The sequence below is a fragment of the Pleurodeles waltl genome, chromosome 4_1 (assembly GCF_031143425.1).
Source record: "Pleurodeles waltl isolate 20211129_DDA chromosome 4_1, aPleWal1.hap1.20221129, whole genome shotgun sequence".
Lineage (NCBI taxonomy): Eukaryota > Metazoa > Chordata > Amphibia > Caudata > Salamandridae > Pleurodeles > Pleurodeles waltl.
In genome coordinates this window covers 462,105,025-462,127,550 of record NC_090442.1, presented here as the reverse complement: position 1 = coordinate 462,127,550, position 22,526 = coordinate 462,105,025, and the positions used below count along the sequence as shown (strand labels likewise).

Genomic DNA, 22,526 nt, shown 5'->3' with positions numbered 1-22,526 from the left:
CAATTTTGGAATTTGTCGTGTGATCAGGTATTGGCTGAGTAGTCCAGCAAATGCAAAGTCTTGTACCCCACCGCTGATCCACCAATGTAGGAAGTTGGCTCTGTATGTGCTATTTCAAAGTAAGGAATAGCATGCACAGAGTCCAAGGGTTCCCCTTAGAGGTAAGATAGTGGCAAAAAGAGATAATACTAATGCTCTATTTTGTGGTAGTGTGGTCGAGCAGTAGGCTTATCCAAGGAGTAGTGTTAAGCATTTGTTGTACATACACATAGACAATAAATGAGGTACACACACTCAGAGACAAATCCAGCCAATAGGTTTTTATATAGAAAAATATCTTTTCTTAGTTTATTTTAAGAACCACAGGTTCAAATTCTACATGTAATATCTCATTCGAAAGGTATTGCAGGTAAGTACTTTAGGAACTTCAAATCATCAAAATTGCATGTATACTTTTCAAGTTATTGACAAATAGCTGTTTTAAAAGTGGACACTTAGTGCAATTTTCACAGTTCCTAGGGGAGGTAAGTATTTGTTAGGTTAACCAGGTAAGTAAGACACTTACAGGGCTTAGTTCTTGGTCCAAGGTAGCCCACCGTTGGGGGTTCAGAGCAACCCCAAAGTCACCACACCAGCAGCTCAGGGCCGGTCAGGTGCAGAGTTCAAAGTGGTGCCCAAAACGCATAGGCTAGAATGGAGAGAAGAGGGTGCCCCGGTTCCGGTCTGCTTGCAGGTAAGTACCCGCGTCTTCGGAGGGCAGACCAGGGGGGTTTTGTAGGGCACCGGGGGGGACACAAGCCCACACAGAAATTTCACCCTCAGCAGCGCGGGGGCGGCCGGGTGCAGTGTAGAAACAAGCGTCGGGTTTGTAATGGAAGTCAATGGGAGATCTAGGGATCTCTTCAGCGCTGCAGGCAGGCAAGGGGGGGGTTCCTCGGGGAAACCTCCACTTGATCAAGGGAGAGGGACTCCTGGGGGTCACTCCTCCAGTGAAAGTCCGGTCCTTCAGGTCCTGGGGGCTGCGGGTGCAGGGTCTCTCCCAGGTGTCGGGACTTTGGATTCAAAGAGTCGCGGTCAGGGGAAGCCTCGGGATTCCCTCTGCAGGTGGCGCTGTGGGGGCTCAGGGGGGACAGGTTTTTGTACTCACAGTCTTAGAGTAGTCCTGGGGTCCCTCCTGAGGTGTTGGATCGCCACCAGCCGAGTCGGGGTCGCCGGGTGCAGTGTTGCAAGTCTCACGCTTCTTGCGGGGAGCTTGCAGGGTTCTTTAAAGCTGCTGGAAACAAAGTTGCAGCTTTTCTTGGAGCAGGTCCGCTGTCCTCGGGAGTTTCTTGTCTTTTCGAAGCAGGGGCAGTCCTCAGAGGATGTCGAGGTCGCTGGTCCCTTTGGAAGGCGTCGCTGGAGCAGGATCTTTGGAAGGCAGGAGACAGGCCGGTGAGTTTCTGGAGCCAAGGCAGTTGTCGTCTTCTGGTCTTCCTCTGCAGGGGTTTTCAGCTAGGCAGTCCTTCTTCTTGTAGTTGCAGGAATCTGATTTTCTAGGGTTCAGGGTAGCCCTTAAATACTAAATTTAAGGGCGTGTTTAGGTCTGGGGGGTTAGTAGCCAATGGCTACTAGCCCTGAGGGTGGGTACACCCTCTTTGTGCCTCCTCCCAAGGGGAGGGGGTCACAATCCTAACCCTATTGGGGGAATCCTCCATCTGCAAGATGGAGGATTTCTAAAAGTTAGAGTCACTTCAGCTCAGGACACCTTAGGGGCTGTCCTGACTGGCCAGTGACTCCTCCTTGTTGCTTTCTTTGTTCCCTCCAGCCTTGCCGCCAAAAGTGGGGGCCGTGGCCGGAGGGGGCGGGCAACTCCACTAAGCTGGAGTGCCCTGCTGGGCCGTGACAAAGGGGTGAGCCTTTGAGGCTCACCGCCAGGTGTCACAGCTCCTGCCTGGGGGAGGTGTTAGCATCTCCACCCAGTGCAGGCTTTGTTACTGGCCTCAGAGTGACAAAGGCACTCTCCCCATGGGGCCAGCAACATGTCTCTAGTGTGGCAGGCTGCTGGAACCAGTCAGCCTACACAGCTAGTTGGTTAAGTTTCAGGGGGCACCTCTAAGGTGCCCTCTGTGGTGTATTTTACAATAAAATGTACACTGGCATCAGTGTGCATTTATTGTGCTGAGAAGTTTGATACCAAACTTCCCAGTTTTCAGTGTAGCCATTATGGTGCTGTGGAGTTCGTGTTTGACAGACTCCCAGACCATATACTCTTATGGCTACCCTGCACTTACAATGTCTAAGGTTTTGTTTAGACACTGTAGGGGTACCATGCTCATGCACTGGTACCCTCACCTATGGTATAGTGCACCCTGCCTTAGGGCTGTAAGGCCTGCTAGAGGGGTGTCTTACCTATACTGCATAGGCAGTGAGAGGCTGGCATGGCACCCTGAGGGGAGTGCCATGTCGACTTACTCATTTTGTTCTCACTAGCACACACAGGCTTGTAAGCAGTGTGTCTGTGCTGAGTGAGGGGTCTCTAGGGTGGCATAAGACATGCTGCAGCCCTTAGAGACCTTTCCTTGGCATCAGGGCCCTTGGTACTAGAAGTACCAGTTTACAAGGGACTTATCTGAATGCCAGGGTGTGCCAATTGTGGATACAATGGTACATTTTAGGTGAAGGAACACTGGTGCTGGGGCCTGGTTAGCAGGGTCCCAGCACTCTTCTCAGTCAAGTCAGCATCAGTATCAGGCAAAAAGTGGGGGGTAACTGCAACAGGGAGCCATTTCTTTACACAAGCCCCCCCCAGCCCACAGGCCAGGAGACTCAGCCCAAGCTGGGAGAGTCTTCCTAGTCTGTCAGGCGAGGAAGAGTAGGAGAAATAGGCTGGTTAGTTGCAGGGCCTACTCTGCCTTACATCCTTCTGTTCAGGTCATTCCCTTTGGGGAACTGACCTACTTCCACAGTGATAGGACCTAGTCTGAATTGCCTCTTGTCTGCCTCTTCAATGTCTCCACCCAGTCTTTCTATTTTGGTCTTAGAGGTATCCACCTCTGCTAACCTTATCTTGGCCAGGGTTACCCCTAGCTTATCCAGAGAGGTTACCCAGAGCTGGAGTAACCCCACCATGACCAATAGGGTCAGGGGGCCTAACTTGCTATTTGGCATGGGGTCAGACCACCATGCTAAGGATAGTGCAGCCATAAAGGCTAACACCCAGCAGAGGCCACTGACAGCTGTCAGTGCCCAGAACCACACCTTTAGCTCTTCACCTAAAAGGGAAGGGGCTAAGTTACAGGCCTCTTTGGGTTCAGGTTGCCTGTCTGCTGTATTAGAGTGGGGGGTTACCACATCTTGTAGTAAACACCCTTCTTCCACTCTTTCTTCTGTTAGCTGAGGAGCCACCCACTCAGGTTTAACAGTTGCCTGACTAGCCAGGACTTCTTGTGGGTCAGGTTGGACTTTATCAGGGCCATTTTTGGAGTTCTCCCCTACTGGAGCAGAATCTCCTTGGCTTGCTGTAACCTTGGCTAAAGGTTGTTCACCCTTCCTACTCTGTTTTCTTTTCTTCTTCTTCTGGGGCCTGCTTGCATTTACTGCAGAGGCAGGACTTCCAGAATCCTTGGGAGAGGACTGGCACTGGACCAGTTCCTCTCTTGGGCATTGACTAACCTCTGGGTAGTCATTTCCAAGGAGACAATCAAGGGGGAGGTCTGTACTGACTACTACCCTTCTCCAGCTAAGAGTGCCACCCACTTCTATGGGTACTAAAGCCACAGGCCTCTTAGTGACCCTGTCTAGGCTAACTCTTACCCTGGCAGTCTCACCTGGGATGTACTGGTTTGAGAGCACCAGCCTGTCATGCACAATAGTGTGACTGGCACAAGTGTCTCTCAGGGCAGTGGTTGGGATTCCATTCACCAGTAGGTGGTGGAAGTGTCTACTTCCCTCTGGAATCTCCAACTCACCTGTTGGGCCCTGTTTCCAGTTGAAGGCTATGAAGACCTCCTCATCTGAGGAGTCATCTCCCATGGCTACACTGGTTACCCCTGGAATTTTGTTCTGGGGTTTGTTTTTGGGACAAGAAGTGTCCTTGGTGTGGTGCCCAGACTGTTTACAGTTGTGGCACCATGCCTTAGTGGCATCCCAGTTCTTACCCTGGTACCCACCTTTGTTTTGGGTTGTGTCTTGGGGCCCACCCACCTGTTCTGGTTTTTGGGGGCCTACAGAGGACTCTTTTTCTTTGTTTCTAGTGTCACCCACTTTCTCCTGGGGAGTTTTTGTAACCCCTTTCTTTTGGTCACCCCCAGTGGAAGTTTTGGTTACCCTAGTCTTGACCCAGTGGTCTGCCTTCTTTCCCAATTCTTGGGGAGAAATTGGACCTAGGTCTACCAGATACTGATGCAACTTTTCATTGAAGCAGTTACTTAAAATGTGTTCTTTCATAAACAAATTATAAAGCCCAACATAGTCACACACTTCATTTCCAGTTAACCAACCATCTAGTGTTTTTACTGAGTAGTCTACAAAATCAACCCAGGTCTGGCTCGAGGATTTTTGAGCCCCCCTGAATCTAATTCTATACTCCTCAGTGGAGAATCCAAAGCCCTCAATCAGGGTACCCTTCATGAGGTCATAAGATTCTGCATCTTTTCCAGAGAGTGTGAGGAGTCTATCCCTACACTTTCCAGTGAACATTTCCCAAAGGAGAGCACCCCAGTGAGATCTGTTTACTTTTCTGGTTACACAAGCCCTCTCAAAAGCCGTGAACCATTTGGTGATGTCATCACCATCTTCATATTTTGTTACAATCCCTTTGGGGATTTTTAGGATGTCAGGAGAATCTCTGACCCTATTTAAGTTGCTGCCACCATCGATGGGACCTAGGCCCATCTCTTTTCTTTCCCTTTCTATGGCTAGGAGCTGCTTTTCCAAAGCCAATCTTTTGACCATCCTGGCTAACAGGGGGTCATCTTCACTGGAGTTATCCTCAGTGATTTCAGAGGTGTTGGTCTCTCCTGTGAGGGAACCAGCATCTCTGACTATTATTTTTGGAGTCAGGGTTTGAGGGACCCTGTTCTCCCTAGATAGGACTGGTAGGGGGGAATTTTCCTCCAAGTCACTATCCTCTTCCTCTGAGTTGCCACCCTCAGAGGGGTTGGCCTTTTCAAACTCTGCCAAAAGCTCCTGGAGCTGTATTTTGGTAGGTTTGGGGCCCATTGTTATTTTCTTTATTTTACAGAGTGACCTTAGCTCCCTCATCTTAAGATGGAGTTAAGGTGTGGAGTCGAGTTCCACCACAGTCACATCTGTGCTAGACATTTTGCTTCTACTTTTTAAGAATCTACAACTGGTTCTAGAATCTAATTCAAACTTTTACAAACTTTTAAACTCTAAAAGAAATGCTAAACAGGATCTAACACAAGGCCCTAGCAGGTCTTTTAAGAATTTAGAAAACTTTTCAAATTGCAAAAATCAATTTCTAATGACAATTTTGGAATTTGTCGTGTGATCAGGTATTGGCTGAGTAGTCCAGCAAATGCAAAGTCTTGTACCCCACCGCTGATCCACCAATGTAGGAAGTTGGCTCTGTATGTGCTATTTCAAAGTAAGGAATAGCATGCACAGAGTCCAAGGGTTCCCCTTAGAGGTAAGATAGTGGCAAAAAGAGATAATACTAATGCTCTATTTTGTGGTAGTGTGGTCGAGCAGTAGGCTTATCCAAGGAGTAGTGTTAAGCATTTGTTGTACATACACATAGACAATAAATGAGGTACACACACTCAGAGACAAATCCAGCCAATAGGTTTTTATATAGAAAAATATCTTTTCTTAGTTTATTTTAAGAACCACAGGTTCAAATTCTACATGTAATATCTCATTCGAAAGGTATTGCAGGTAAGTACTTTAGGAACTTCAAATCATCAAAATTGCATGTATACTTTTCAAGTTATTGACAAATAGCTGTTTTAAAAGTGGACACTTAGTGCAATTTTCACAGTTCCTAGGGGAGGTAAGTATTTGTTAGGTTAACCAGGTAAGTAAGACACTTACAGGGCTTAGTTCTTGGTCCAAGGTAGCCCACCGTTGGGGGTTCAGAGCAACCCCAAAGTCACCACACCAGCAGCTCAGGGCCGGTCAGGTGCAGAGTTCAAAGTGGTGCCCAAAACGCATAGGCTAGAATGGAGAGAAGAGGGTGCCCCGGTTCCGGTCTGCTTGCAGGTAAGTACCCGCGTCTTCGGAGGGCAGACCAGGGGGGTTTTGTAGGGCACCGGGGGGGACACAAGCCCACACAGAAATTTCACCCTCAGCAGCGCGGGGGCGGCCGGGTGCAGTGTAGAAACAAGCGTCGGGTTTGTAATGGAAGTCAATGGGAGATCTAGGGATCTCTTCAGCGCTGCAGGCAGGCAAGGGGGGGGTTCCTCGGGGAAACCTCCACTTGATCAAGGGAGAGGGACTCCTGGGGGTCACTCCTCCAGTGAAAGTCCGGTCCTTCAGGTCCTGGGGGCTGCGGGTGCAGGGTCTCTCCCAGGTGTCGGGACTTTGGATTCAAAGAGTCGCGGTCAGGGGAAGCCTCGGGATTCCCTCTGCAGGTGGCGCTGTGGGGGCTCAGGGGGGACAGGTTTTTGTACTCACAGTCTTAGAGTAGTCCTGGGGTCCCTCCTGAGGTGTTGGATCGCCACCAGCCGAGTCGGGGTCGCCGGGTGCAGTGTTGCAAGTCTCACGCTTCTTGCGGGGAGCTTGCAGGGTTCTTTAAAGCTGCTGGAAACAAAGTTGCAGCTTTTCTTGGAGCAGGTCCGCTGTCCTCGGGAGTTTCTTGTCTTTTCGAAGCAGGGGCAGTCCTCAGAGGATGTCGAGGTCGCTGGTCCCTTTGGAAGGCGTCGCTGGAGCAGGATCTTTGGAAGGCAGGAGACAGGCCGGTGAGTTTCTGGAGCCAAGGCAGTTGTCGTCTTCTGGTCTTCCTCTGCAGGGGTTTTCAGCTAGGCAGTCCTTCTTCTTGTAGTTGCAGGAATCTGATTTTCTAGGGTTCAGGGTAGCCCTTAAATACTAAATTTAAGGGCGTGTTTAGGTCTGGGGGGTTAGTAGCCAATGGCTACTAGCCCTGAGGGTGGGTACACCCTCTTTGTGCCTCCTCCCAAGGGGAGGGGGTCACAATCCTAACCCTATTGGGGGAATCCTCCATCTGCAAGATGGAGGATTTCTAAAAGTTAGAGTCACTTCAGCTCAGGACACCTTAGGGGCTGTCCTGACTGGCCAGTGACTCCTCCTTGTTGCTTTCTTTGTTCCCTCCAGCCTTGCCGCCAAAAGTGGGGGCCGTGGCCGGAGGGGGCGGGCAACTCCACTAAGCTGGAGTGCCCTGCTGGGCCGTGACAAAGGGGTGAGCCTTTGAGGCTCACCGCCAGGTGTCACAGCTCCTGCCTGGGGGAGGTGTTAGCATCTCCACCCAGTGCAGGCTTTGTTACTGGCCTCAGAGTGACAAAGGCACTCTCCCCATGGGGCCAGCAACATGTCTCTAGTGTGGCAGGCTGCTGGAACCAGTCAGCCTACACAGCTAGTTGGTTAAGTTTCAGGGGGCACCTCTAAGGTGCCCTCTGTGGTGTATTTTACAATAAAATGTACACTGGCATCAGTGTGCATTTATTGTGCTGAGAAGTTTGATACCAAACTTCCCAGTTTTCAGTGTAGCCATTATGGTGCTGTGGAGTTCGTGTTTGACAGACTCCCAGACCATATACTCTTATGGCTACCCTGCACTTACAATGTCTAAGGTTTTGTTTAGACACTGTAGGGGTACCATGCTCATGCACTGGTACCCTCACCTATGGTATAGTGCACCCTGCCTTAGGGCTGTAAGGCCTGCTAGAGGGGTGTCTTACCTATACTGCATAGGCAGTGAGAGGCTGGCATGGCACCCTGAGGGGAGTGCCATGTCGACTTACTCATTTTGTTCTCACTAGCACACACAGGCTTGTAAGCAGTGTGTCTGTGCTGAGTGAGGGGTCTCTAGGGTGGCATAAGACATGCTGCAGCCCTTAGAGACCTTTCCTTGGCATCAGGGCCCTTGGTACTAGAAGTACCAGTTTACAAGGGACTTATCTGAATGCCAGGGTGTGCCAATTGTGGATACAATGGTACATTTTAGGTGAAGGAACACTGGTGCTGGGGCCTGGTTAGCAGGGTCCCAGCACTCTTCTCAGTCAAGTCAGCATCAGTATCAGGCAAAAAGTGGGGGGTAACTGCAACAGGGAGCCATTTCTTTACAGTCTTCCAGAGACTCTGGGAAGAACGCGTAGGCCATCAACAGGATGCACATTTCCTAGCCTCTACCCTCACGTTCTTCCCAACTCCAACCCAAGTGCTCCTAACCTCCTCCCTCCCAGATGATGCCTAAACTCTACCACGTGCTTCTTAGTCCAACCACACTCCTATCATTGTCATCCACACATTCCCTAGCTATGTGCTTCTGAAACCATCCCAATGTGCTTCTTCATGCCAAGCCACACCTTTCTGTAGCCTGACTCATGAACTATCTACCCCACACACGTGTTTCATAACCACACCAATGCATTACCTGACCTATTCAGGTGGCGGCCACTACACTGAGTGAGGTACCAAGGACTGTGACGTTTAAGGCCATGAACAGAAAAACAGGAGTAGGTGTCACGCAATGAAATTTGTACTACAAGCTGCATTTTCATCTCACTCAAAATAGGATTTAACCTCGGATCAGTGCACCGGACCACTATGCTCTTCGGTCTGCTCATTAGCCCTCATTTCAGAAACAAGCTCCTTCCTGGTTGTGCCACAGTTCCATAAATAAACTTTCACTGTGCTGCATTAGCTGGGTTTTGTGTGAACAATGAAATCGAATGCTTTATTTTTGCCATGTGGTCCACAGCAGACAAGTTTATAAAACTTTGACAAGAACTTCAGGTTGTTCTATAGGTAGACCCAGCAAGTCTTATTTTGCAGTTGAGTTACTTACTGAAAAAGACATGTCAGGAGGAGGAGCTGCTTTAGATTTCAAAGACACATTCAGCAATTTACGCCTAACACACACAGATGAATTACATGTCTGAGGAGTTCTGATTCAAGCATGAGTTTGAGCGTGACTTTTGTTTCTTTCTAAATCATTGTGGGCCACCCAAACATCACGCATTGTGTAGCACACAATACAACTGTGAGTCAAAGCACACAAGACCAAAGCCCTGACCACGCCTGTCCAGCTCAATGGCCACCTGTGGTTTCCATCTCTCTCCCACCCATCAGAAATGCTACCACATTCCTTGTGGTCAGACTGCAGCAGACTGTGGATGTTTGATAGTATTTCTGTGACTAGAGTCGCCTTTTCTGACTAAAGAAAGAAACCCTGGTTAGCAGTTGTAGAAACAGGGGATCCGAGAGATGAAGCATCCGGTGGAACTATATTAGGTTAAAAGGAAGAAGAAACCAGTAATTTAAAAACATTTACGCAGCATGTTGTGTGGTTCTTGTGCAGCAACCACTTAAGAAGTTCCTACTGTAGGATTTAAAAAAGGAACAGAATGGCAGAAGAGCCATCAATGTGGAACATGTGTTTCTCTACTATAAACTTTAACATCGTACAGCTAAATTCCAGATTAGACACTGTTCCGGCAGGGAGAAATGAGAATCAGTCTGCACTGTTTACTCTGATTTGGTTGGTCCAGTGATGCATTTCGAATGAACAGCTGAACAGCTGCGGGAGGCGTCTACATCCCTCGACGCCAACCCTTCCCCGAAGCTTCTCATTCTCAGGTGTCCTATCGCTCCCGCACACACCTCGAACAGAGAGTGGGCGAGTATCACTGATAACATGCTGGGAACCATCAGGTATGTTTAGCATCCTTCAAAATTGAACACAGAAATCAGAGAGCACTTAGGAGGCAATGATGAGAAAAGGGGCATTTTGTGGAGAAAAAAGAAAACTTAAATAAGTTGTAAGTCACCTTATTTACAGAGCTGACTTTTTCCTGTAAGACATCACTGTTATCAGGTGTCCAAGTCAAATTACTTCTGCGGAAGCAAAGCAAGGCTACACCTCCAAACAAACAGGTTATCAAATGAAAGCAAGAATTGGAAGCATGACGTCCCACCAGCAAGCCGCGAGGTAGCAGTAAATCTAAGAGACCTAAACCTAACTCAGCTTTACACACTCCCCATTCCTAATCAGTGATCACGGTGGACATTTTGAGTCCTTGCATATTTTAATTGACACTTCCTCCTGCCTCCCTGTACTGCATGCGCGCAGTAGTCTCCGTACATGCTTCTGCTGGATCGCCAGTAATTCTGCCTCATCTCAAGCAATACTCCTTCCTATCAGAGGCGAGGCACATAGCACCCCTAAAACTGATATGATCAATTTTGTTCATAATTAAGACACTGATCCAACTTTTTATTCAATACTGGTTGCATCTAGTTAAGATGATGCATGCACGGCAGTCGTTCATAACATGATTCCATCCTGTGTAACTGCGAAGGGAAGGAAACTGCAAAATCAAGTGGCTCACTCAGTGAATCGCCTAAGGCAAGGTTTGTAGTGGGTGTGGTCCAGTACACCTGTCTGAGAATGCATATGAACATGAACTAGTGCTTATGGGCATCACACACAGTCACATGCACTTCGAACAAATGTTTAATTCACTTCTAATGTGTTTGTGAGTGTATGACGTCACCTCTGATGAATGGTTTGTTGACTGGGCAAGTGAACATGACCTGGGAATTAAATGTTCAGCCAAACTGGCAATCTGATTGGCTGCATGCCCTTGGGAATTTGTAAGCTGACACTGTTGAGATGCTCCTGAAGACAGCCAAAAGTATTATTTCTAACAATATTTGTTCAGTTAGTAAAGGCAGAGGCTAAATTTGAGCAATTTTCACTCCTTTGCATTCAGAATGTGAGATTCCCAGATAGCCACCAATATCTGAATCCATGTGAAATGAGCATTCCTCAAGTCGCACAGCACTTTCTTCTAAACATCTCTGACTGACGTTACAAAACTGATGAAAATGTTAATTGAGCATGGCTATAAGTCTTTTTAGCTCACGATGGATGTCTGGACAACAGGAAGACGATCAATTAATTAATATTGAACACTGCATACATATGGGAAGGGGAAGTAAATAATTACACTTGCTATCCTTCTTTACGTTTTTTGAAAAGGCTCATAATTTTTCTTCTTCCTCAAGATAAATATAAAATTCCTTCAATGCCAGTCAAAGGAAGTATTGTTTTCTAATTGATGCCGCTATCAAATCTTCCTATGGTTCTAAATTGTTGCTAAATATTTGGGCCTCGTTCTATGGTGTGAGTACGGCAGGTATTTGTCGAAGTGAGACCCAAGAAGCAACATTGGCACCTTTATTTGATGAACACTGAGGTTACCAAGGCACCATATATCCAATGCATGTAATACCATACAGCTGTTAGCGATGTTTTCATAATAAAACAGCCAGTGTACTACGAAAAGTGTCCTCATGTAAAAATACGTACTTTTCTGTGAAATGTTAGAGATGCGGTGTACCACTTTGTGCCGACAACCCTATCTTGTTGCAGCCTTGAATACAGCACAGAGTGAAAGAATGTCATGCTAAGAAATGTAAACGCTTTCCCAAGCGAAAGGACAGCAATATGAAGGAAAATAAAACATCACCACAAATATGATCGTTTCTAAAAGAACTAAATGAAATAAAATGAAACCTGACTAGGCTAAAGGGCACAGGCAGCAGGCCTAGTTAGCTCAAATAAAGTGGCCACAAACATCACTAAAATAGCTTCAATACAATTGCATGCACAGCACTCGTGCTTCTGGACAAGGGGCCAAGCCGCCAGGTCACAGGCCCCGAAGACAGGTGTGGGCCGGATCGGACCGGTCAGAGGCAGGGGCCAACAGTGGCCACTTTTTGTATTTTTTCTATCCCCCTCGGTGAGCAACCATTGGTTGCTCACATCGGTGGAGGGGTCGCCTGGGCAATCCTCAGGGGGCAGGGTATGTTAAGTACCAGTCCAAGGTCGCCAGGCTACACATCGGTGCCTGGGCCCCCACCCCCTGATGATCGCTGCCGCCGCCAACCTGCTTTTGTTTTTCTAACAACGGAGTGCTCCTCTTTTTTCCCCACCCTCCCATCCCTGTGCTTAGTCCTTTTGGGGAATTTTCAATCATTGTTTGGTAGAGGAGGAGTCATGTTTGGCCACAAAAAGACTGGTAGACAACATTGGCATCAAGAAGATGTGTAGACGAATTCGGGATAGAATTGGATTGTTTAAGCATTTAGCTCAATCCGGGGCAGGGGTACTACGGTCACTACTGGAAGGCTGGGGACGCCCGCTACCGCGATTGTCCATAGCCAGCCGAGGTACTCCATCACAAGGCCCTGGGGATACGGGGGATGGTGGGCTGGTATAGGGACCAGTACATGGCCCCAGTTGGCCAAGGCCCACCTCCCAATGGGTGCCAGGGGGAATCCCTGTATTGGGTAGCTCTGGCATGGTTGTTTGGGGGTACAGCTGTTATGCTGGCCCAAGCTCCCTCTGTCTTGAGGGGGCAAGTGAGTTCGCCTTGTAGAAGACAACTTATGGAGAGACCGGCAGGGTCTTGCCCTGGGTCCAAGTCAATTAAGTCAAGTCAGTTGAATCAGTCAACACCACAAGGGACCTGTGGGTGGTCAAGCATGACTCCTTAATTTGATGTAAATTAATGTATTCATGTATTAGTTATGGACTATTTGATAGGAGAATTGATGTATTAGATATGGCCATGTGGCCACTATGCAGTACTTTTACTTATTGTCGTATTTATATGGAAAAACAAAACATTTGTTGTGTTTGTGATTTGTAATAAATACGGCCGGAGAATGTTATATTCTCTAAAACGCAAGAAAATCGGCTTGCATTGGATTCTTCTTGTATAAATTGCCATATGAATGGTGAATAATTGTATGTCTTTGTTGGGATATGACTGGTCTCGCTGCGGTCCCCCACCTGTTAAATACAGGCAAGTATCGCAGATGTCAGTGTTCAGGTAGGCCCCATCCGCGTGCTTTCCATCAACTCTGAGGGATGGCAAATGTATTTTGATAGTAGAATTCCATGATTGCAGACAGCAATGTGGTCAAAATGGGACAGTTCCTCACAGAGAGAGCGATATTAAGACCCCACATCCTGCACTGCTGAAACGGGTTTGAAACTAAGGGACCACTTCACCTCTTCCACTCACTAGTACATTTCACTGGTTACTGAGGTCTCCGGTGTTGAAGAAATCACAAGGCAACAGATATGCCAATAGTGCCCCTTTACAGTAATGTGCAGAGAGCAAAGTAGGCCTCCCTCCAACATGGGCACACGGGCAGCTGGGTGCTCAGTGTTACTCCATAGGAAACTATGAGGAGGGCTTGATGATGAAAATATGGCGTCTCATTTGCTGCTTGAAACTATCTATTAACTATCTTTACCCGGGGCTCCAAAAACCAAGAAGTATATAGATGGTGTGGGGAGGGGGAAGAGGTGTTTGGATGCAAGGTTTCTTCTCCCTGTGAGTGAGAGAGCTAATCTATAATCAAAATTCTCCTTAGTTTACACCACTATAAAGACTGATCCAGAAACTACTTACCTATGTGGGAAACATATTTGTGATGATCAAGGTATATCTTTGAACTGCCACTCACTCACAGACCCACTGAGACACTATCGCTTCAACAACCGGACAATCATTTCTCTAAGAAGCTCCAAATATCTCCTGGTCCATCCTGCGCATTTTGTTACTCAAATCACGCAACACGAATTGAACCCGTTTCCACAGCAGAGCACATCATGCAGCTAGAACAAGCAGGAACGTTTCCAGAGTGACCCCCAGAACGTCTTCCGTGTCTGACCCCCCGTGCGGGCGGGGGGACCCGGTCCTACCTGAGGACAAGAGGCTGCCGCTGCTCCCGCAGATTATCTTCCCTTTGCTTCCCATGTTGGCTAGTTTCGAAGTCTTCAGTGTGCCGGTCTCTGTCAGGTCTATGGCGATTTCACTGAGGCTTCTTGCCGCATGAATTTTGGACTGAAAGAGGTAAGAAAAACAATTTTAAATCTCTGCACCTAGCAGCAGGCTCCGAGCTCCCCCTCCACCCTCCTTCCCCACCTCTAACGTTAACTGCATTCTTTCACAAACATTTCACAATCTGCTGCAAAGGGGCCAAGGTAGATTGCCTGTGGCATGCACACTGTGCCAAAAACACTTGTGTACCTGCTGACAGCAGTGAGTCCTGAAGAAGCAAGCCCAGTCCCTGCAGATAACTTATTTTTGTAAACTACAGCAATCCTGACAAAGCGCTGTGCTGCTTGGGCCACACTGCCTTCCACAGCCTGCTGAAGCTATCTGACACAAACCACACATGCCCCAGTGGACAGTGCACAAGCCCACTGTTGCACACACATGCGACCGGAGGGCCTTCAGGGTTACATGCAAGTGAAACAGACCGCGGAAATTACTGGGAGTTTAAAAAGCACCCGTTCCGCTTTTAAAGATAAAGCTGCATCCTCTAAAAATATTTCTGCATTTATTACTTACTTTTAAATTATGGGATTGCTATGACACACTATCAAGCTGTACTGCCCCTACTGGGAAGGACCAATAACAGTACAAATTAGCTGAAAAAATAGAACAGAATGCTACCCATTGCTATTTCCAGTCCCAGCATCTCCATCCAGCACTTTTTTTGTTTGCTCACTTTCTTTAAAAGTTTCCAATGATCATAAATTAGGAAAAGTCTGGTGACAACTGTTTGCTGCCCATGCCTGTAAGGTTGGTGGGTGGCTATTTATTTTTATTTAATGAGGCAGCCTTTTTGGTGATATGTTTAACTTGTTTACAAATGCATACATATTTTCAGGTAGAAATTATTTGTTAGGTCCATTTAGCTTGTAAGTTATTATAAGCCATTTTATGGCAACCTCAGGGTGATCTGAGACTGGGATATAGTCAGAAGACTTGTTAACAGCATTATGCACACCCGGTTTTTTGGAGAAAGGCTGCCAGTTGGTCCTTGCCTCTCTATGTACAGATAAAAAAATGGGACAGCCTTAGTATGAAGTAGACCATGGTGACCTGCCACTTAACTATAAGTGGGGACAAATCAAACAAACAAAAAATTAAAAAAAAGAAGAGACGACCATAGGCGCCTTATGTCAGGTTATGCAAAGTTACAGTAAAAATGGCTGGTGGGTCCAAACTGAGGGGGGCAGCCACTGTCCTAAATGAAGAGGTGCACTTTCAACCTCCTTCTGCATTTAAGTATGCCATCTCCACATCAAGCCCAAGTGAGAGCGAGCTTCATGGTGAGCAGCCCTAAACATGTATGGATCTATCTCCAAACCTCCTACTGTTGGTCGGCTGAGCGGTGGAAGGGCTGAGGTTTGCTGGTGGGCTGTGCAGTGAAAGGATTGATGTTTACTGGTCGACTGTGCAGTGAAAAGACTGATGTTTGCTGGTCGACTGTGAGGTGAAAATACTAAAGTTTGCAGGTCGACTGTGGTGAAAGGACTGAGGTTTGTTGATCACAGGCTTCGGGTTGTTTGTTAAGGGGCCATCATCTAAAGAGAGCACATATAAATTCTTGTGCAAAAGACAAGAGACTTGTACTGGAGTCCTTCCTTCACCAGGAGCCACGGAAGGGATGTTAGCCAGTGTGATGATGATCTGGTGTTTCGAGCTGAACTTTCAGGAGTTTTACCTAGATAGCATGGTAATAATACAGGTGAGATATTACCACAGGGAGAACAAAAGCCTTTTTTGAGGCGGACAGGATGAGAGGAGGGACCGCTGTTCATAGGTGCCGACTGAAAAGAGATGATTCGTAGACTGCTTTAAGAAGGTGAGCGCATACCAAGCTTGCTATGAAACAGCACACGGAGTTTTAAAAGCTATTTCGCTGAACAGAAGACAACTATCTCACTAAAGTAAATACTCTCATTTGAAAGATTAAAAAAAAATCACATTTTAAGAATCTAGTAATGGGGGCGCCTGAGAGCATCATTTTCCAAAGTTCAATTTTGAACAAAATATAATGTTACTATTTTTCACGGCTTTGAAAACAATGGAGGGGCGCCTAATATCGCACTTGACGAGAGTATATTCTGTAGCACAGAGTAGATATGTACACACTCACTGTAACAAAACCCTAATTTTCGATTGAACCAGTTTCCTTCCAGCATTAACACCCTTTTAGCAACTGTCCAGAGCTCTCTTAAGCGGACAGCTGCTCCAGCCCTGAAGCGGGCAGGCTATTCCTGGATTCTGGAGGCGCTAACCAACTTTTGGAGGACAGTCTAACTTCTGGAGGGTAATCTCGCCAATCATTTAAATGCAAGGCTTCGGGTGGCAGGAGGCCCTCTTTGGAAAGGCCGCGCCCCGCGCGAGACGTTCTACCTCACGAGCCCCGGGGATGTGCTGCGCCCCGGGACGCCGCGGGCAGCAGGTGTGCGCAGAGCGGAAGCTCCCCTCCCACGCGGCGACGGGAAGACACGCACCTCAACCGCACAATGAAAGCGCAAGTTCACACAAGTGCCACATTTTCTACACGTGTTTGGTTTACAATAGGATTTTGTCTTTCGAGACTCACAGAAAAGCCTTGCTACTCCAATGCACGCAATTCGCTTTGTGCTAAACACAAAGGAAACCCCGGTGCACACTTAGATTGTCTCTTTCACCAGTATGTAACACACAATGTTTTTAACTCCTTACTTTCAACTTTACATAGTTCTATAAAGACCTTTGTCCTAACACGCACATCCTGGGTGAGTGCAGACGGATATGAATGCCTCGTGGAGAGCTGTAAAGCATTCAAAGCGTTTCAGAGCCTTGGCCACAAGGTTGCCTCCATGGCCTTAGGCCGCTATACTCTGTGAGGCGCTGTGATGTCAGCGCTGTGACTTGTCGACATTCTCTCCAAGGCACCATGCCACCACTCTCGGCAGGGCACTGCGGGGCAACAGGGTTGGCCTGTCGACGTTGCTTCTCAGACACTGCGCCACCGCACTCGGCGGGGCACCGCGAGGTGAGCGTCTTCGGCCTGTCGGCATCCCCTCCGCGACACTACCACACATTTGGGAGGTGGACGCGGCTAATCTTATCAGTCGAGCGGCTGTTGACATGCTCTTTATTGCAGACCGGAGAATTTATTTTCAGTGATGGGAAAGAAGCCATTTTATCTCCCGCACCGTGGCCTGGTTTCGAGACTCTGGGAGCCCCTTCTCATCGCAAAGCCTGCTGCTCACCAGACAGCTAACACTGCATTCTGCCCAGAACGGCGGGCCTGACCGCCAGGAGGAGGCAGAATTGGAAACAGCTTAAACGTGGTCTCAGAGGGAATAATTCGAAATAATAATGACCTGAATTGTTAAATACCACTTTCTACTGTCCTACTGCCATTTCTAAGCTCTGCAAATAACAAGAGTTCGCATTATCTGACGTAATTGGTACTAAGCTTATCGACCACAGAAGGATGAAAGTCTTAGTTGTGTTGCAGGGATTCAAAATTGCGACCTGAAACTCACAGCATGTTTGAGTGGTGGGCACTCAGCTATCCAATCAGCCCGTTGCTCTCGTGTCAAAGACTCATGAGTGTAGAATGTCACGGAGTCAAGACGTGTACAATAAAGTCCTTAACCTCCCCCATCAGAGAGATGGTGGTACTCCCTTGCACTGCAAAAGTATTCAGGGAGGCTGGCCCTGAAGCCTTTGGCTGGTTTGTAGGGGTGCTACTATAAAAGACTGCAACCTCTTTAAACCTCACCGGCTTTAAGGGAAGCGCCAACGACAGAAAGCATGCACGCCCAAGGTGGGATACATATGAATACCAATTACAACATCAATTACTGTCAGTGACTGATGCTACTGTCAAAGGTCACCTAAGCAGATGACCTGCACTAGGCCTGGCTGCCTGCTTCAGGAATCCGCTCATTAACTGGTTGTAAAACAGATCCCGTTTCAGGGTAAGGGCTGCTCATGGAGGTGATCTCGTGTACACTCGGTTGGTTTCTTAGCACTTGGCAGGTCTTTATCAGCAGCGAGGCCGTGCCAGTCACATGACGCGGTATAACTGGTCCTTGTAAAATATGTAGAACTTTCCATTAGAAACATTTGTATGGAAACTGCACGTAAGAGTTAGCTATTAAAAGGGATTCCTAGAAAAAAACAGGGGGTTCCCCAGACAAAAGGCAAAGTAGATATAATTGTAGAAATACATCCCCTGTCGTTTTAATTAGATTTGGAAAGTGGGGCTATATGTACAAACTCTTTTTCCCATAGACACAGAATGGGTAAAAACCTTTGCTACATCTGTCCCGTGGTCACTACCTTATATTTGGCCCGCTAGATTTTCGACAACTTCTGGACTCACACTAGTTTAACTTCTCTCCCGTGGTACCGAGGTTCTATGGTGGGATGCAGAGTGCACTAGAGAAGAGTGATCCACTGTCACCTCTCTGCCGCCTCCTATATTTACTGCCAATCATCATCACCAAAGATTAGCAATGGTTGTAGGAATAAAGGTTTGGATCCTCTCTTCACCAGCTCACAAATGGTGGTAACGGAAGACTGTTATTCAGCTGTCAGGACACTTGGCACTTTGGCCTGTTAATGGCCCAGTTTATTATTCATATGTAAATTCTAGTGCTAATGATGGAGACATAAGTTGTAGTGTTCTAAATACATGCTTACGAAACGTAGACTATCGATGTGGTCCACAACATCTGCTGTGTCTTAGTGTCAATGCTCCCTGAATGAGTTGTAGCGAGCTCAAATTAGCTCAGGTAGTTTTTTGAGCAATACAGTTAACAATGAAAGTAAAACAATAACAAAGTCCTTCATCCAAATAGCAGAGACCAAATCAACCTGCTTCTGAGGTTAATGATTAAGGCTCCACAACTGGGCAGGAGGAAAAAAGTCCAAAAGCTTAAATTAATCACAGCCACTGAAATACTTGAGGCCACATTTCAGGCCAACTTTTTTGCCCACTACTCCAAGTCAGAGATCAGTCATGTGCAAATCAGTCTTGGTTCTGCTTCAGTTGGAACAGTCCAGTCCAGCTTGCTAGGCCAGGTCCTTTTCAGGAGACAACACATTGTTCCAGCATCTGAATTGGGTTCTGTTCCCATTTTCCGTTTTTGTTTTGCTCTTGGGTGTTGGAGGAGCCATGACTACTACTTATAACGTTGAACATAAGTCTAAGAATCTTCCGTCCCACTTGTGCTTCTCAGTTTGCCTGCAAATCTGCACAACGTTTAGTGAAAGTTTGGACTGGGGACCATGTAGTGGCCATACAATGGTCACTGATGGACACATTTGCTAGAATGCCTAGAGTAGTTCATTTTTTCCTTGTTGAATGTGTGGAAGTAATACCCTCTCCCTACAAGGGCAATATTCTATTTCAAGTGTTTTGACTTGATCCAACTCACCTTTCATCATCCAATACAATCCAGGTACTCCACCAAAAATGTTTCCAGTCAGTCATCAAAAACTATCTAAACTTACACAACTCCAGTATGCCAGGGAGGCGTGCCTCTCTTGGTTGCTGCACTAGAGTATTCAAAAAAGTGATGAATGTAATGTTTGAATGAATCTAGGCACCGATTCTGTGTTCATTAATCTCTTTTCTGGAAGCCCTACCACCTTCCTGGAGAGTGACTGTACAACCCCTGGCATTTAGGAAAGCCCCGAAAACACTGCTATTCCAACAACCCATTCAATTCAACAGGTCTCCTTGTCATTGTACAATTATTTTTGTTAAGATGCAGCAAGCGCCAAGCGGATGCCTCTGATGCATGCAGCACTATATGAAAAAGCAAAGAGCATAAGCTGGATCCGTTCTCTGTCAGGAGCCTCTGGCTCTCCCTCCCCCTGAGCTTCTTACCTTGCTCTGCTTTCTGTCCAGGTAGAACTGGTGTTGGCTAATGGCCATAGCCCAGATAGACTTTATCAAGGCTGCACAGGCATACCACGTGTGCACGGCGATGCCGCCATGGCCGAAGGTCCTCCTGGTCACCGACGCCCTAGAAGCAGAAAGAATGGGCTGTGATTTCCTGAGGATACACAAGGAGGAGACAAGACAATCAGCCCACTTTCCCGCTCAACACAAAGGAGCAAACACAACGCTACATGCACATTTGTAATTTCAGGGAATGCTATTGTGTAAGAGTAGGACAAATGTCAATGTATTTGTACTGACAGCAGAATGTGACAGCAGAATGTGAAAGTCTCTGTTAAAGTCAGCCCACACGAGGGTGCCAAGGGCGTGTACTCTTAATCCGTTAATGATACCAGACCTCCAGACAAGTTTCAGAGAAAACATCTTCTGCAGAAAAGTATACTTCCTAAAATGAACTCCTTTTCAAAAGGGTTGTTGGGGACCAATCAGTAGCTAGGGCGCGCGCGCACACACACACACACACACACACACACACACTCTGATTGACGCGCGCGCAAACTCAGATGCGCTCACACACTGTGATTGCGTGTGCGCGCGCGCGCTCTTCACAGGCGCGCCCAGCTACTGTGATTAGCTTAGGTGTTTTGACATTTTCTCTTCACAGCATCTTTCACTCGGCAACAGCAGGTTGGATGTCTGCACTTTACTTCTGCCTGGCAGGCACACTAGCAACTCCATCCTACAGCTGACCCAGAGGCAGGTGTAAATGAGCTGGAAACGAAAGCTGCACGATTAACTCCGTAGCCACCTGACTATAGGACCGAGCAGGGCACGGCTAGTGTTTCACAGTACTCAGAAAAAAAAGCGGCCTGGCTCCTCCTGAGCAGTCATCCAGCAACTAAAAACTCATGGCAGATGGCTTTACTGACCACGGAAAGGGTGATCTGCCTGCCAAGCAGCCTCATATACAAGACTCAGCAAGTGGTGGGGCAGGGTGTCACGTGCTATAACCTAAAGCAAATGCTCCCCAATTCCTTCAATTTGGAGGTTGAAAGACAACTATAATTGGGGTGCAGTTGGTGCCTTACACCCTTGGGTCCTGGTGCCACTGCACTTAAGCATGCCGCAGTTAACTCGGACACAACTAGCTACAGGCCTACGCAGGTCAGTACTGTCTCATCAGTGACATCACAACTAGTGACCCGCCTCCTCCTGAGCATCCCCACCTACAGAAGCCACTGCAGATTCCTTTATAAACCCGATAGTAGGTGGGCTGTCTTCAGAGCAACACACTGAGCAGGAATCAACTCCATTAACTACAATAATGACAAAAAGCACTGCAAACGTCTTTTCAGACCCCCAAAAAAGTGCCCCGTCTCCTTAATGGTTCATCGTCTTCACCAACTTAGCTTTTAGTTAATTTCAAATTCCTTCACATTTACGGTGCTTTTTAACATTTTCAAGTTTGAATTTTGCTTCTTTATATACACTTTAAAAAAAAATCTGTTAGAATTATTTACTTTTCTAAGCAGTAGGAGACCCCCTGAGTAGACAGGTCCCCAGAGCACAGGTCAGTACGGCTGCTTTGTGGTGTAAACCTTACTGAAAAAACTAATGAACCCATTGCTGTTTGTGGGGGTGATAAAAGCCTCAATGCTAGTGATGTCTAAGGCAACCTGACAGCCTAGCCTTAGCTAGGCCCGAGCATAGATGAATGACTTGTACTCTCGGATTCTCATCGACCACTGCTCATCTTGGGAACTAAGGCTGGCATCTTCTGCTCAAGCGAGGCCCGTACTAAGCTATATTTTGAGATTCCTTCAAACCTGAGCCGTAGACCTGCGTGTACGCTGGGTGGACAAGCCCTGTGAGAAGGGTGTCCAGAAAGCCAACAAGAGCAGTAGGTGCACCCCACGCCTACCACACCGCCAGTGTTTCAGCAAAACCCGTTCTTTGTAGGATTAGAGCTATTGGTCTACTTTTTCTACATAGCACCCAATAGTCTGTTTCTAAGCGCTCCAAATTCACGTCAGAAAAGAGAAAGTGACATTCCGAAAAGAGATTGCAGGCCATATCCACAACTTCACTCTGAAGTGTAGACACTAGGAAAAGTTGGTGTTACTTCACTCAATTGAATTATTATATGGCTCATTAACATTTTAGCGAATTTTCTTTATTTTGTACCAAAAAGAGGTAACTAATGCCACATTACGAAAGAAACGACCCATGGCCATTATTAGTAAACAGTAAATCACATGTCGCCACGCCCAGCCCAGAAGAATCCCAGCTATGCCTGTCCTGAACAGTAAACCATCAGGTGGTTTGCAGAAGACATGTCACTCGCCTGCGGCGCCCAGGGTTTGACAAGAGCGAATCATTTGTCAGACTCGCGAGAAAGCGCTTTCTGAAAACCGAGGCAAGGAGACATGCTATGCCAAGGAGAAGAGCTGGCCTCTGGGGAAGTGGGGTGGGCGGGGGGCAGAGAGGGCTCAGACGCCGCTTTGAAGTGCAGCAGGCTCAGCGCTGTATACGTCGAGCATGCAGCACTATTTTGTTGCATCGTCACAGGCCTCGCTCTTGTCACTGCAGTATGCCGGACCACTTAGGAGACAGCGTGA

At 47.3% G+C, this 22,526-nt stretch overlaps 1 protein-coding gene across 13 annotated transcripts in view; it reads right to left on the bottom strand.

Annotated features, from left to right (window-relative positions):
• FRMD4A (FERM domain containing 4A) overlaps positions 1 to 22,526 on the bottom strand; it is a 676,100-nt gene that overhangs the window by 77,873 nt on the left and 575,701 nt on the right. For 7 of the 13 annotated variants that reach the window (XM_069228743.1, XM_069228739.1, XM_069228738.1 and 4 more), the window contains exons 13-14: positions 19,894 to 20,032; positions 13,901 to 14,042 (exon numbers count right to left, since the gene is read on the bottom strand). In XM_069228743.1, the coding sequence (XP_069084844.1) occupies positions 13,901 to 14,042; positions 19,894 to 20,032 (281 nt within the window). Of the gene's footprint in view, positions 1 to 13,900; positions 14,043 to 19,893; positions 20,063 to 22,526 lie in introns of all 13 variants that reach the window. The other 6 variants (XM_069228737.1, XM_069228736.1, XM_069228745.1 and 3 more) reach the window with 1 other exon arrangement.